The 16294-nt window shown below is 38.0% G+C and overlaps 1 protein-coding gene across 13 annotated transcripts in view; it reads left to right on the top strand.

Moving 5' to 3' along the window:
- Nrxn3 (neurexin 3) overlaps positions 1–16294 on the top strand; it is a 1763451-nt gene that overhangs the window by 1357454 nt on the left and 389703 nt on the right. For all 13 annotated transcript variants that reach the window (XR_003850606.1, XR_003850607.1, XR_003850608.1 and 10 more), the window contains one exon: positions 8174–8355. Coding sequence is in view for 9 of the 13 variants with exons in the window: in XM_008839710.2 (XP_008837932.1) it covers positions 8174–8355 (182 nt within the window). In the remaining 4 variants the exon portion in view is untranslated. The remainder of the gene's footprint in view (positions 1–8173; positions 8356–16294) is intronic.

Raw genomic sequence — 16294 nt, 5'->3', positions numbered from 1 at the left:
ACCAATCTTTAATCCAGTAATGAGAAGTTATTAATGTTAGAGGCAACATATTTTGGGAGAAATGAAAGCAGTCTAGCATATATTATTTTTTTATATTCTTTTTTAAAAATTTTATTTATTATTATTTTTATTTTATGTGAGTGTGTATGTGTATTGCCTGCATGTAGGTAAGTACACCCATGGAATGGGTGTCGTGGAATGCCCACAGAGGTCAGAAGAGTCTGTCGGATCACCTGGGACTGGAGTTCCAGACAGTTGTTAGCTGCCATGTGGATGCTGGGATTTGAACCTGGGTCTTCTGCAAGAACAACCGGTGTTCTTAACCACTGAGCCATCTCTCCAGCCCCCTGTCACATTCTTTATATATCATAACAAACCTACACAAACATTCATCACTTGCTTAGGCTTTCTCATTTTTTTTCTGTCAATTTTGTCCATTTCCATATACTTTTAACATCTTTTACATTCTCATCTTCTTTTTTTAATAATTATGAGACAAAATAAAATTAACAAATAACTTTTCCATCTGTTGTGAAAATTCTTTTCCTGGGGATACTAAGCAATGCTTATCCCCCTTTAAGGTTCTAGTGTCAAACCAATGTTTGATTTAAAGTTTTTCTGAAAAACCAATGAATTTATTGAGCTTACTTACCGAGATAACTAAGAGGTTGCTGAGGAGTATGAGTGACCTGAGGGTATGCTCACTGGCAAGTCTTTACCCAGCATGGGTCATGCCTTCTCTTCCTAGCCTTCCCCAGATTATATACTTTAACACTCCCTAAATCCATGTGTGATTAGGGCCAAATTACAAACAGTTGGCTGGGAAGAGTGGCTGGATACTCTGGTGAGGGTCCAATGACCCTGCTTGGCCCTTCTTTAAACAAGGAGCACAACCACCAACAAGCCCAATTGTGATAATGTTTAGTGATCAGGCATAGCTAAAGTCATCATGATGGTAGTTATTTCACACAGAGGATACTGCTCTACACCATCATCTTATTAAAAGAAGATGGAATTTAAAAGGATTTGGTGCTAGGATCCACATTTGAGGGAGAACATATGTCTTTTGTTTATTTGAGTCTTTATTACTTCACTTAGTATAACATTTTCTAGATCCATCCATTTACCTGCAAATTTCATTATTTCATCTTTCTTTACTACTGAATAGAACTTCATTGGTAAATATATCACATTGTTGTTAACCACTCGTCGGTTGAAAAGCACTTAGGTTGCTTCCATCTCTTAGCTATTGTGAAAAGAGGAGCAACAAACATGGTTATACAAGTGTCTCTTCAATAGGGTGAGTCCTTTGGGTATATACCAAGGAGTGGTATAACCAGGTCAGATGGTAGGTTCATTTTAAGAGTTCTCCACACTGTTTTCCAAAGGGGTTTCATGAGTTTGCAATCCCACCAGCAGCTTGTTCAGGGAGGCCATGGAGACCCGACCAGATGGACTTGAACCACTGTCTAGTCTACAAAGAGGAGGGTCAACACAGAGGAATCATTTCCTCCATGCTTCCAAGTAAAGCCAACCACGGTCAAGCAGCACCTTTGACTTATCCTCACATAGATGGAACTGGTGAAAGGAAGGAGCCAGGGGCTCCTCCCAAGCCCACGTGACCCCTGAGGAACAGATCCTCAAATGACCTTAAGAGTAAAAATAATTTGGTTTATTTGGGTCAACTGTGTGGTCTTAAATACCAAAAAGGAAAGTATAACTGAAGATTAAAGTGATCAGTATATTTTTTTAAGAGTTCAAGGGATTACACTTCCCAGACATTGGGTTTAAGTCCATATAAAATGTTATTTGGACAATTATTTCTCATTGATGATTTTGTTTCTAAGCAGAAAGTGCTGCTCAGATGTAAGACTTCAAACCGGTCTGCAATACTGTAGTGCCCACTTGTAGCTAAGGGAGACAACCAGCTATTGCTCTAAAATTACTACATTTGTTTTCTCCCCTGTCTAGAAGCCTTTGACACTGATTCTAACCACTACAACAGCTATCAAAGTGCCTGAAAACAATTCCTGTGTCCATCACTCTTGAGTCCAGCCTTGGCAGACAAAAGAAAAATGATGAGGAACCCAATAGAGTGATGCTTTTGGAAGCTCTGGTCAAGAAATTCCAGTGGACTTTGATATGAACATTTGAAATTTTCCCTATCCTGACTTTTTTCTGGTTCCCTGTTTAGAACTTGTAATGCTAACTATTCTTGCCTTTAGTTCTCCTTCACATCTCCTATTCATGAGTCAAGGACTTTCTTTTCCTCTTAGAGATAAGAGTTATGCAATTTGGGAGTCTTTTAGATAGACCAACTGAAGTGGTACCCCAATTGTGTCACCCTGTGTCTGTTCAGCATAGAAGAAGCCAGAGCGGTCTACGTCCAGATTCCCTATCAGCAATTTGGGTAACCTCTTCAGAGGATGGTGTGATAAGAATAGGAGGTAGGAATTGGCTAGACAGTTAGGGTAAAAAGACCCCAAAGAAAAGTAGCCAGTTTCTTGGCTAAAAGTCAAAATGTCCTTGGGCCTCTTAGCAACATACTCTGTTACAAAGGCCAAAAATGTCAAAAAGTATTTGGGAGCTTGTATTTAATACCTAAAAGATTTTAGGGTTACCTCTTCAGAGGGGGGAATGTTAGAGTAGTAAAAAGCCCCTTAGAAAAAAGAAATAGGGGCTGGAGAGATGGCTCAGCAGTTAAGAACACTGGTTGTTCTTGCAGAAGACCCAGGTTCGAATCCCAGCACCCACATGGTGGCTACGACGGTCCTTAACTCTAGTTCCAGGGGAATCCAAAGTCCTCTTCTGACATCTGCGGGATTGCAGGATATGGGTACACTCACCTATATGCAGGCAATACACTCATACACATAAAAAAATAAAAACCATAAATATAAAAAAAGAAAGAAAGAGTACATGAAGTCAGAAAAAAGTAATGTGGAGATGTGGAAAGAGTTGGAGGGAGGTAGTGGGTGTGGATTTGATTAAAACACCTTATATGCATGTTAAAAAAAAAGATAATTTAAAGTAATGAAATAATCACAGAGAGAAAATTGTATTTTCTCACTATATTTTCTTATGTTATACTTACAGATATGCATTTAAATGCATATACATACAAATATTATATCTGAAGTTAATCTTAAGCAAGTCCATAATTTTATTTTCTTGATAATTGTCCAAAAAGTAGTAATCAATCAAATATGGGCTGGGAGATAGAAAGAACATTATAAAACAGGACCTTGACATTCATAAATCAAATAGTAGCCATGATTATCTAAATTGTCCTTAATAAGAAAAAGTTGAATTCCTATAAGCAACCAAGTTTTAGTAAAACAAGCAAAGTCCACCAACGTTTTAAGAATTGGAAAGATATGTGTCCTAGAACAAATTTATCTTCCATTGACTTTGAGAAATCATTAATCATCCATGTAACCAGTATATTTTACATCGACATCAAGCTGCCTTCAAGAACTCCTTTCTGAATACATTTCAGCCTGAAAGATCCTTTTCTCTGGCCAAACTATATTTCCTAACATATACACATGCATGCACTCATGCATGTATGCACACACCCTGGAAGCACATCCCCAAACTCAAACCCTCATGTGGTTGAATGAGTTCTAACATCATCATCCCTTCTATCTCAGCACATGACTAGTCAATTATGCCACAGAAAGTTAAGCACATCATCTGTGGGTTGTGAATGAAATCGCATCTGTCAGACTCATTGACATCTCTGAAGATGAGGTACATCCAATTAATCTTGTTTGGTGGTAACTATGCAAGGATTTCATTTCTAAAATATTACATTGGTTGAGATTCAGCAAAGCAACAAAATGCTACCATGCTAAATAAATGACCAAAATGCAACCATTGCATTTTTTGCTTCAGTTGACCTTTTGTTTTTAATTTTTTAATAGCAAGAATTAAATTTACATGGTTCTGGTTATTCACAAATGTAGCCTGATCTTGGCACAAACATACTGAATCCAGTGAAAACCTGTCACTCAGAAATACTAGGCTTAGGGGAGAAAACATGTGTTGCGGTATCACAGTACTGAAAAGTTAAAATCCTTAGTGGCACTGATGAGGATTCTTAGAGTTCTGAGACATTCTCCAAACATGGATTTATAATTTAGAAATAACAAATTAATGTGTAAAATATTAAAATGTAAACAAAATAATTTTGTTCCCTTTGGGACTCTAGATGGCTTATATTTAAAATGAAAAGAGTTTTTTTATTCTCAAAATCATACTTATAAAATAGCAAAAACATGAAAACTAAAGAGAAAATGACACTGTTGGTATAGAAAATTACAGCTATTCATTAATTTCTTCTAATAACATCCTTAGATTGTGGGAATACTGAGAATAGTTTTTCATCCTTATGAGTACATTCAGTACCAGGAACAGGTGTTTACAGTCTTCATTCTGCCTAATAGAATAAGCCAAACAGCACTTTCTATCCCATATGCCTTTTCATCTATAAAGTTAGAATTATCTAACATCCTGATACTATAAATTTAGAATTAGAATTGCAATACAAATAACTTTGTAAAATTAGCTGTTTTATATATTTAACCTGATAGTCTTGAGGTTTTCTTATTTATTAAGTCAAGTCATTATGACTTCCTAACCACAATGTATTAGAAGTTGTCTTATGAATCATCTAACCACTTCTTTATAGTGGAATATTTAGAATTATTGGACAGAACAGTGAGAAAAAAAAATCAGCAAAGAGAGTTAATGAAGTTTCCTGCATGGGGTGAAGGCCTGGAAAGGATTTTGCAAACATGCCAGATTTGGGGCAAGGGCTTTGTTTATGTTTTTTCAGTCTTAGGAGGAGACATGAAGAGAATGAAATGTGAAAACTTTGCCCAATGCTTATAGTATGTTCTATAATTATATTTGTATATGATGAAAGAGGCTCTTGGAGACAATTGAAAATGGATGCCCTCAATTAAGACAGATATTTGAGACTCTTTCCGCATTTGAAACTATTAGCTGTCCCCTGCAATTGCAGAGATCCACCTAATGAAGTAGGAAAGGCTTTGTATACTATAAAGCCCAATGCACCATTGTGCATTTTTAACTTATTATTTTTGTGCTGATAAAATTCTTTCCTGGTTTGAGCTTACTTTCATAGGTCTTGTGCGCGCTGTCACGATTGTTGTGAGTTCATATGTGCTATAGCCTTACTGTATGCTGTTCCCTTCTAGTCATCCACCACTTCTGGCTCTTAACTGTTAAACTCCTTTTGTATTGTTTTCCACAATAATTCCAGAGCCTTTGGTGGGGGAGGGAATGATTTGGTTTCCCTTTAATGTGATATAGATCCATGACTGAGGAACTCTGCAGTTGATAGTTGTTGGGAGAGGGAGAGTCAATTTTCTTTAAGGATGTGATTCTAGGTAGGATGACCAGGCTCCAAGGGCTTAACCCACAGTGAAAAGTTTGGGAATACAAATTAGACTCCATAGGCTTTAAAAAAGTATGATAGAAGGCATGACGTTAGGAAGCAGATAGTAAGGTGGGGATGGAGATGGGGGAGGGGCTCTGAATATGATCAAAATACATTGCATGAAATTCTCAAGCAGTAAAAATATTTTAAAACGTTTTTCATGCTAGAATATAAATATACATTTTTAGTAAGTTCACTATGAATGCAGACAGAATTGGATAAGATTTTATAAATTGGCATGAAATGTCACAGGCTGATTTGCATTTTTGGTGATTTTACGTATTAATCACTGAGTAACCTTCAGTTTTCCAAATAAAGAATGAAAAGAGTGATGATGACATTTGTGATCATCTACAGAAAGGCTCTTATTTAAATTCTTCACAAACGGAGAGAGATCAAGCATAAATTGTTATACCAAGATCTTTAATTTTAAGCAGCTTTGAGGGTGTTTGTGGATAGTAAGGAGCATACATTATTTTGTGTATGGCATTAACACAGACTTTGCATACCATAGTCCCAGATTCTCTAAGTGATTCTGGAGGTCTTTCCTGAAACCATACCCCAAGGACTGAGAAATTCATTAAAGGAAAATAACGCTATGATAGGGCATGTGCTATAAGTAATATAGATGACCTTTCAAAGAGGAAAATAGGAGTCCACATATCTCAGATGGCTTAGTGCTTTAACAAGGATGGCATATGACATAAACTTCCAATTCTAGCCTAAATGAGCTTATTATTTCAAAGCAAGCTGTATAATTCATTGCTTCTTCTGAAAATACAATTTTTCAATATTTTAGGTAAATTATCTGTGACAGTAAATATGGACAAGTACTTGAGATTTTTGTAAATGCTCAAGATAAGTGAATGGTTGTCCAATGTCTAAAAAACTAGTTGCAAAGCTCACAACAAATTCACTGGGGTTCACACAAGAAAATCTAATGTCCAATGATCTTTGGACATTGAGAAATGCACCATTTAGAAGTACTTGTCACTGGTAATAGGCATAAAACCATAGAGGCTGCAATGTCATAGTGTATTTTGGCTACCAAATCAAAATGTTCTTTCCTAATTTAGAACTTAATTCTTGTTTCTTAAAAAAGGACCTTAAATTGTTTAAATGCCAATATATATTTGTTACTTGTGTCTGTACTATAACAATATATACTGACCAAAAACAACTCAAGGGAGAAAAAGTTTGTTTTGGCTCATAGTTCCAGGATTCAGTCCATCAGGAAGGGAAGTCACAGCAGCAGAAACTCCATGCAACTAGTCACATTGCAGCAGCAGCCAGGAAGCTTGGGGATATTAGTTGTGCTCAGCCGCGTTTCACTGTTGTATTCAGTCCAAGACACCATCCCGTGGAATGGTGCCATCCGCACTCAGGATGGATCTTTCCATGTCCATTAACCCAAAATAGATAGTGTCACACAGGCATTCCCTTCTCAAAGGTAATTGCAGATCCCATCAAGTTTATAAGCAAGTCCGACCATCACAAATTGTTTTCTTTTTTTTTCCTCCCTATTGGCTTTGTAAATAGTTTTAAATTAATATATTCTTGGTAACCCCAAGAGTCATACAAATAATAGTAAAAACACTTGTAGATAGTAAAAACATTGGTAAAACTTCTCGATAAATTGATCATACCATTTGTCATGTTAAAAATTCATTATCGTGAGGCTTTTTCTATGTCTCCACATTTCCTTTATGGAATTTAATTTGTAAAAAGAGATAGGAGTGGTTATGCTAATACTAGATAAATACCATCAGATAAACACTGAGGGGAAAAGATATTTATTCTCAAAAGACCCTGGGAATATTTTTTGCCAACATGCTTACAGCATCATGATAATAAAGTCAGTAAATACTTTTAGTTATACAACTAGATCATTTCTAATCTAGAAACCCCACATCTGAAATCCACACTAGGAAAAGTCTTCATGTGATGTCATGTGACAGACCACAACAATCAAAACACAGAAACTCTAAAAATTATTGTATAAAGTTACCTTCAAGCTATGCATAAGAGATGTATAAGAAGCATAAATGAAATTTGTGTTTAGACTCGCATTCTAGTCATAGGATATCTCATTACATATACATATATGTGTGTATGTGTATATATGTATATATATATGTAAAATTTCAAAATATAAAACTTCCAAAATACAAAAAGCATCTGGTCCCAGGCATTTTGTAGAAGGACTGCTCAACCTGTATAACTTATTGTCCTCAGGTCAGCTTGCTTTCCCTAGGTTGAAAGAGTAACAATACCTTTGAACTTCTTCACTACAGGCATCATGGGTAGGCTGGACAGGTTCCTGACTCCACTGATGAGAATATTATGATAGTCTCTGATAGAGATGGGGGAAAGTTTCTATTTCAAAGAAGGTTAATGTTGTTGTTGATCATCACAATGTACCAAAGTTCATAAACACAGCCTGTCACCCTTGACTGTCACTCATCAGGAGCTAAGGATAAGAATGTCTCTGCAACATCTGTTCTGATATTCATTCCCATCGTGGGCATTTTTAATTAGGTGTGACAAACACCTTCTGAAGCTTTGGAATCATCCCTCTCAGTCACTAAATGCTGTCCAGTGGGGGACATTCTCTTCCTACAGCTGTTCCCTGCAGTCTCAACAATGTGCTAGAGCCGCCAGTGTACAACATGTGCCCTGATGTCTCCTCTCTCCTTGCTGTTACAGCTGGCGCTACATACATCTTTGGGAAAAGTGGTGGCCTCATCCTCTACACCTGGCCTGCCAATGACAGACCCAGCACACGCTCAGACCGCCTTGCTGTGGGCTTCAGCACCACTGTAAAGGATGGCATCCTAGTACGCATTGACAGTGCCCCAGGACTTGGCGACTTCCTCCAGCTTCACATAGTGAGTACTCAGCCTTGGTCTGGAATCATTTGTCTTCCTGGTGATCTGAGGTGTGAGTTTGATAAATGCTGTGGAACATGTCTGCATAGACATGGTGAAAGTGTTCATACTTAAAAAAAAAAAAAAAGAAAGTGTTCATACTTATAAAAAATTCCCTTCAGTTGTGTGAACCATCACACTCATGCCTTGGTAACACAAAGGGGAAACTTTTCTTCTGTTCTATGAATATAGAGAAAAAAATGCTTGCTTTCCAGACTCCCTTTCCTAATTGCGTGCTTTGGCTTGAAATGAGTCACTTATCAGACTGCTTGGGTATAAACAAGAGACTTGTTCAACTTAGCTCTTGCCAGAAGCAAAGCTAACAGGAATGTTAATAACACCTAGACTAGGGGTTGGTAAACTTTCTCTAAAGGACCACATTGGTAATGTTTGGGGATTCTACAGTCTTTGTCAAAGCTACTTGGTTTTAACAATATTTTTTTTTAAGTGCAGGTGACTGTGATTCAATAAGAATTCATTTATTAAAAATTACCGGGCGTGGTGGCGCACGCCTTTAATCCCAGCACTCAGGAGGTAGAGGCAGGTGGATCTCTGTGAGTTTGAGGCCAGCCTGGTCTCCAGAGTGAATCCAGGACAGCTGGGGCTACAGGGAGACCCTCTCTCAAAAAGACCAAAAATAATAATAATAGCTATAACTATAATATAATAACATAACTATACATATGTAATGTGTGATGAAAACTAAGGTTTGAGTACCAGAGTGGACGTGCATAGTTGAAACTTCACAGTGACTAAGTTAACTGTGCATTTTGCATATTTAATATTTTGCACTAGATCTTGTGTCTATGAGAGGGTAGGACTTTGCCAACAGTCCCTGAAGATCATAAGAACACAGTACAAGTTGAAGAAATTAAAATGATTTGGAGGAAAAAAATTACTTCGTTATGAGGACAGAAAATATTTTTATAGCAACAATTAACCCATTTTATCACCTGTGCAATCTGCAGTTAAGAAAGTAGGCTAAAGAAAGATATGATTCTCATTCGTAAATACCCCACGTGTAACCACCAAGAGCAAAGAGAGGAATTGTTCTCATTAGTTAGCAATGACAGGACTAGAAAGAATGGATTTAATTTGGAGCAATAAGAATTCAGTTTAAATAGCAGAGGGAAAAAGCAGTTAAGCAAAAAGATCAACTGGGGATCAGTACCAATCTCCAAAAAAGGAGTAAAAGTAACAGTGAATGAGAATCTCTGATTCAGGGTTTTGCTAATCTGCAGATCGAAGGAGGAAAGCAGAGTGTGGATTTTTGGAGGTGGAGCTGGCAAACTGGGACCACAGCAGGCTCTGTCCCACAGCAAATCCCTTCCAGTAGTCTCTAGAATTGGGACAAGCTAAAAGTTCCAGGCTTGAGCTATAAGCCCACCTGTTTCCAGGAGAACCAGAGCAGATCAAGGCTCTACTTTGTGCTCCACACAAGGGCTAGTTAGAAACGAGTGCGTAATTGGAGTTGCAGATTTTTATTTCTCTCTCAGATGCTTTGGGAGCCATATGGTGCTAGGAGCTAGAGCTTAAACATTAGGAAACGCCATGCCAAGGAGCAAGGAGAAAGGAGCCTTAGTTACTACAGTTTATCTTTATTTAGCCTCCAAGAACCATGATCATTTACAAAACTCTGTGAGATTTATGCTGCATATAATTTAATGACTATTTCATGACTGCTGTAACGAGGCTATTATTACCAGCTCACTTGCATCTTCAAGGTGATTTATCTTCTTTTTTGTTCAGTATGACTTCCTAAGGAAAATATGATTTGGCATAGTTATAAGCATCTTTTACCATCAGATAATGTGCAACTACTGTATCCATTTCTACTCATTTGTTTCACATGGCATCTTCAATGGTAAGAAAGAGGTTTCATCTTACTCTTTGACAGTTTACTTGAAGTGTGGTAGGGTTCTTATAAAATTGATATGTGGATATTTGGAACTTCTCAGAGAAACTAGAATACTATGCTGATGCTTCTGAACATGCTTTGGGGTTGAAGTGATAATGTAATAGGTTGCATTTGTTGGTGGTGTGACCTTATACCTTAGTTTTGACATGCTATATAATTTTCTTTATAAAAGTAAAAATAGCATATATGTCCCATGAAAATGTGTAACACATCATTGGAGTAAGTAAACACTATTGCTATTAGCTAAACACTCCAGACAGTCCCCGAAGATATTTCTCCTAAAATGAAATAACCTGATCTTAATTTTTTTTGTGCAATGTGAATATCCACAGGGTTCTGAAGTAAACTTAGTTTGTCTGTGACCCTCTTAAGCATGAAGCCCCTCCTCGGTCTAGTGAAACCATGTTTTATCTCTTCACCAATCCTTTGTTGTTGTTTATACTTCTTAACAGAATCAGGAACAAAGGAATCTAAGTAGAAGATTGAAAGGCATGATTGCAAACCCAGCCTCTTATTCTGGACTGTTAAGAATAAGTATCAGGAAAGAAAAGCCATAAATACCTATCTAGATACTTTATGAGGCTTTTATAATCTGTAAAAGATGGTTTTGTTTGTTGAGTGGTCTGTTTTCCTGAACTAAAGAAAATTACTCCCCAAAGAAAAGAGCTTAGGAACCATCCTAGAAAGACAAAAGGCTTGGGCAGGAGTTAAAAGATTTCATTTCACCAGTGTAATTTTTAAAAAACTAATTAATCTAAAATGTTTAATTAATCTATTTTTTAGTTTATTATCTTGGCATATAAATTCATGGGTTCCATCACAGCGAACCCATAGCTACCCTCCTAGGTCATGAGGGTTTGCTCTTTTCCTCTCCTTCCAGTACCCTCCCCCGTACCCCTGCACACGCTTTGCTGACCCCCTTATTCTACAGGAATAGTTCCACCTTTTGTTTTCATGCCACATGTATTCATTATCCCCCTCTTTTTTTTTTTTCCTACCTACTTCTCAAGATAATTTCCTCAGCAGTTAAGAACACTTGCTGCTTTTCCAGAGTACCTGAGTTCTGTTCCCAGCAACTATGTGAGGCTCACAATAGCCTGTAATTTCAGCTCCAGGGGATCCAACACCTTCTTCTGATCTCTTCAGGTATCACATACATGTGGCATACACACAGACACAAACATAAAAATGAGTCTTTAAAAAAGAAAAGGTCCTTACCATTCCTCTAGCATCACAGCCCCTTTCCTACTTCTGGAACTGACAAATATACTCCACAAACATACACACAGGAACACATTTTAAATCTAGAGTCTGGATTTGAAGGAAAAACGTGCTTTCTCCCTGAGTCTAGTGGATTTCTCGGTATAACTATTTTCCAACAAACATCATGATTTCATTTTTAATAGCTTAATAAAATTCCCTTGTGCATATGTATCACATTTTGTTTAACCATTCATCTGCTGATAGACATATAGGCTGGTCCCATTTCTTAGCTGTTGTGAATCACACAGAAATAAACATGCATGTGTAAGTACTTCTATGGCACATTGCCATAGCATCTTTCAGGTATATGGCCAGGGATGGAGCATTAGGATCATATGATAGTTCTATTTTAATTTACTTTTTGAATGTACTGAGGGCCTCACACATGTTAGGCATGTGTGCCCTACCACTGACCAACTGCCCCAGTGCTATTTTTAACTTTTGGGGGAACATTCACATTGACTTCCATAGTGACTACACCAGTTGATATTCCCACCAGCAATGTGTAAGGGTACCTCTTTTCCACATCCTCTCCAGCATTTAATTTTATTTCTAGTTTTCAATTTTTTGGTCTCTTCTAGATAGGGTCTCCCTGTAGTCCCAGGTAACCAGGAACTCACTATGTAGCCCAGGCCAGCCTCTCACAGAGTTCTGCCTGCCTCGCCTTCCAAGTGCTTGGATTGAAGGTATGTGCCACAACTCCTGGCTATTTTTATTTTTCTTGATTATAGCCATTCTGTCCAGGGGAAAGATGGAATCTTAAAGAAGTTTTAATTTGCATTTCTGGTGGCTAAGAATGTTGAATGCTTTGTCAAATATTTGTGGGCCAATTGTATCTCTTCTTTTGAGAACTGTCTGTTCAGATTATTAGCCCACTTACTGATTGGATAACTCACTGTCAAAACAAAGGAAGTGATGACAGACATGAAGAGGAGATGTAAGTACCTGTCATGGTTCACTTTGTACTATTATAGCAAAATAATGAGATTGGCCAATTTATAAGAATAGAAGTTTATTTCTCATGATTTGGGAAACTGGGAAGTCCTAAATCAAGATGCTGGTAGATTAAGACCTGTATTTCTGGGATGGTACCTTATATACCATGTCCTGTACAGCAAGGAAGTGTGTGCCATTGCATGGCAGAACAGAGCAAACCTACTCCTTAAGCCTTTTGAAATGCCAACATTAACTCCCCTTCCCAAAGGCTCCTCCTCCCCATGCTGTTCCATTGGACATCAACCTTCAAACACATGAGAAGTTGAAGAGATTTCCATGCCACAGTATCAGGATTAAACTCCAATGGCATGAGATGAGGGCCAGGTACCTGATGCAAATTTGTTCTGGCTGTAATTGTGTAAAACTTTATTATTTTAAAATGGATGTTAATCATGGAGGGAAGAGTACTGTATTTAATGTTACGTATAGTTCAGGCTGATTAAATTGGTGAAAAACAAAGTATAGATTGTAATTACTGAGTGAATGGGGTATGTATACGTGTGTCTTTGTAAGAAAGAGAAGGAGAGAGACAGTAATGGAGATATAAATATACACAGAGACAGAAAATATGTGTCCCATAAATTGCTACTAAAAGGAGTTCCTAAGAATTTCAGGGTTTTTTTTTCCCACTAGTATTGCCATTGGTATCATTTGTTTTTAGCCCAAATTTAGCTTGTTTGAAGGCTCTTCTTGAAAGAGAGCAAACCCTTTCAAGAACACCAGTGAGTATGACCCAGAGATAAGCATGCACCCTAGAATAATCCACAGAGCAAGCCTGGCATATGACTGAATCTTGCTTGCCAGCTGTCCATGCTTTTACTCTCTGACCATGAGCTTCACACTGGAAAGATTTTTTGAGAGCAGTGGATAAATCCAGCCTGAAAGACATTTGGCTTTAACTAGTCATGTCTGCCACAGGTGCTAATGTGGGTGGGCTTTGTGGACTGTATACTCCACACTTATCACTCCTTCAGTTTTCTCTTGGAATTTAAAGGACCCTTGACATTCACTATTAAACAAGATGGATCACTTTAAAAATACTCATAAAAAGCCAAGAGATCAAAATTATTTAAGAATAATTTATTTCAGATTAGCTAACATTTCTTTGTTTGGGAGTTCACACTTCCATAGTGCCCTCTTTTCTCTGACGGTTGTTGCTGGAGATAGTAATGAAATCGTGTATTCTCTGCGTCTGACAAAGGCAAAAAGATGTTTGTAGAAGTGCATGTCCATGAAATGAGATTCTTTTGAGGGAGGGTGTCTCAGGGTTGAGGAGGTTTTGAAAATTATTACGTCAAATCTAAGTTTCCCTCCAGTGAAATCTATTGTTGAGTTAATCAGCCCAGTATTTGGAGAGCAGCTGACCTTACATGTGAGTGACAACTGCCTATTGGCCCCACATCTAGGGTTTATGGAGGTTTGTCATGTTATACTCACCTTCATTTATATAATAGGGGGACATTGAATAGGCTCACAGAAAGGATTACTGTGAAGTGTTGCGATTACTCTCAGGCAGCTTCTGACAACCTCCTTTCACTACCTATAAAAATAGAAGGTCAGAGAGAACTGGGCAACAATTAGCTCTTTATGCAGTTAATGCCTTTATGCAGTTAATGCCGGTGTGGAAAAGCATTGTATTAATTTCTTTCTCACTGTGTGTAATTTACAGTAAATCTTCTTGGATTCATTTTTTAATTATGAGTCCTTCAGGAACAGTGAAAATTTATGTGTCAGGACATCTGTTTTGTTTGACAAGAATCTATAACCTTTCTCAATGACTTCCTTCCTGGTTTATAATGCAGGTATGTACTTAAGCTAAGATGGGGATAATAAAGGAATGCTCTCTGGACAGACCAAACTCCTTCCCAAGTCTGTGCCCTCCTGAAAAGACAGTGGTAATATCTCTCAGGGTCAGATGTGGGGAAATTGAGTATTTATTAAGTTTGGCTTGTATAATACTGTTTTTCCATAATTTATGATATTCAAAGAGACTCCTAGCGAATAAAACGGAGCAGAGCTGAAGTGTGATAAATGGTCTGTTCCTCTCGTCTATTGCATCTATAAATTCTCCCTGGATGCTTCATTTTGGCTGTCTCTATGTGAATATTTACTATCAAGCATCAGCATCTGCCAGGTTTGTCCTCAGAGAAGTTAGAAGTCAGTTAACTCTGCTTCATCCCTGGATTTGGCCATTGACAGAACTGGACTGGACTCAGGAGCTGTGTTTAGGGAAATGTCCAGTGGCGTACAGAGGAATGTTGGTGTTTTAGAGACTGGTAACTCAAGTAAAGAGGGGGAGAACAAGGAAACAACAAAGGTGTCCAGCAGATGCAATCTCGTCTCCCACAGAGTGCTGTGCACTGCAGGTTGGCTCATATTCTCTTTCATTGCTATTTGTTCTTAGTGAAAAAAGCCTCTTTGGGGTTTCTGAGCTTAGGAGCTTTTCCAGATCATTAGCCACTTGTGCAGAGAGGGCCTGCTGGGCACCTTCTCTGCAGCTCCCAGCTTAGCTGTGCCATCCCAGCAGAGCTGGAGAAGTTGGGAGAAGGCAGTGGAGCCAGGGTTGGATGAGGCGACTGCTTATGTAAGCTGGACCAGAGGTAGGTAGGTGCATGGGAGATCAGCAGTGTGTTCTCAGATCTCTATTAATCCCAGGATGTTTCTATCTAAATCTGTTGACCCTGGTTCCTTACCTGGTCTGGGAGTCAGCATGGAATTTCAAATCCCTTCATTTGAAACCAAGAGGTTTGGATTCAAGGCTTAGTTACCAAATATGTTAGTCGCTTTGAGAAGATCACACTACCACATGCCACTTTGACCTCCTTTTAAGTGGGAACAAAACGATTATGTTGTAGCTTTTTCCTAAGGATTAATTGAAATAAACTCTCTGCATGTTGTTTATTACCAGCAAAGGACTGCACAAATGTAGAATGGTAATTTTCTTGAAGAAATAGACAATAGTTGATGATTACATGAAGAGATGTGTATGTATGTGTGCATATAGACACATCAGTAAAAAGAGGAATGTATTTTATAAAATGAAAATGAAGTTTCTTTTAAATTATTTTGCTGAGTCTTCTAGTACTGTTGGGGGAAAAAAATCTCATCACCTTAGCAAAAGTCAATTTTATGAATTCTCCAGGTCCACCCTTGAGAACTTGTAGTGACCCATTAACATAAGCTCTAGAATATATAGAATATAGACATTTGTCTCTGAGAAAGTCTTAGGTGAGATCAACAGGATAAGTTAACACCTGCACTGACTCAGTGAACCGTTATGCTGTATTAGGTCTCATCCCACGTTGCCAGGTAACACACAATGCTTCCATTTCCTTCAGTGCAGTGGTTCACTGGGCTCTAAGATTCATCTGCAGATGTGCAACACTTCCTAACCTAAGGTTCCTTTCCTCAATTAACCATATAAAGTGGGATACTTTATAAGGAGAACAGGAGGGAGAGGAGTAGAGACCGAAAAAAAAAAAAAAAAAAAAAAGAAGTTGGCAGCATTAACACCACGATCAACACCAACCACAATAAAACCAGTCACAGAAAGATAAGACTAGCATCGACATAGCTTGGGTCTACCAGGGTATCCATGAAGACACAGACTGCTTGCTCTTGTACTTACAGATAAGTATAACCTCCCAAACTCGTTCTTAGAATGAAGCACCTAATGTGGGTGTATCTAGACTATACAGATGGATAGCTGCTGCTTTCCGGTGC

The sequence above is a fragment of the Nannospalax galili genome, unplaced genomic scaffold (assembly GCF_000622305.1).
Source record: "Nannospalax galili isolate Female #2095 unplaced genomic scaffold, S.galili_v1.0 scaffold330, whole genome shotgun sequence".
NCBI classification, from domain to species: Eukaryota; Metazoa; Chordata; class Mammalia; order Rodentia; family Spalacidae; genus Nannospalax; species Nannospalax galili.
The sequence above is the reverse complement of the archived record's forward strand: the minus strand, read 5'-3'. Positions and strand labels throughout refer to the sequence as shown.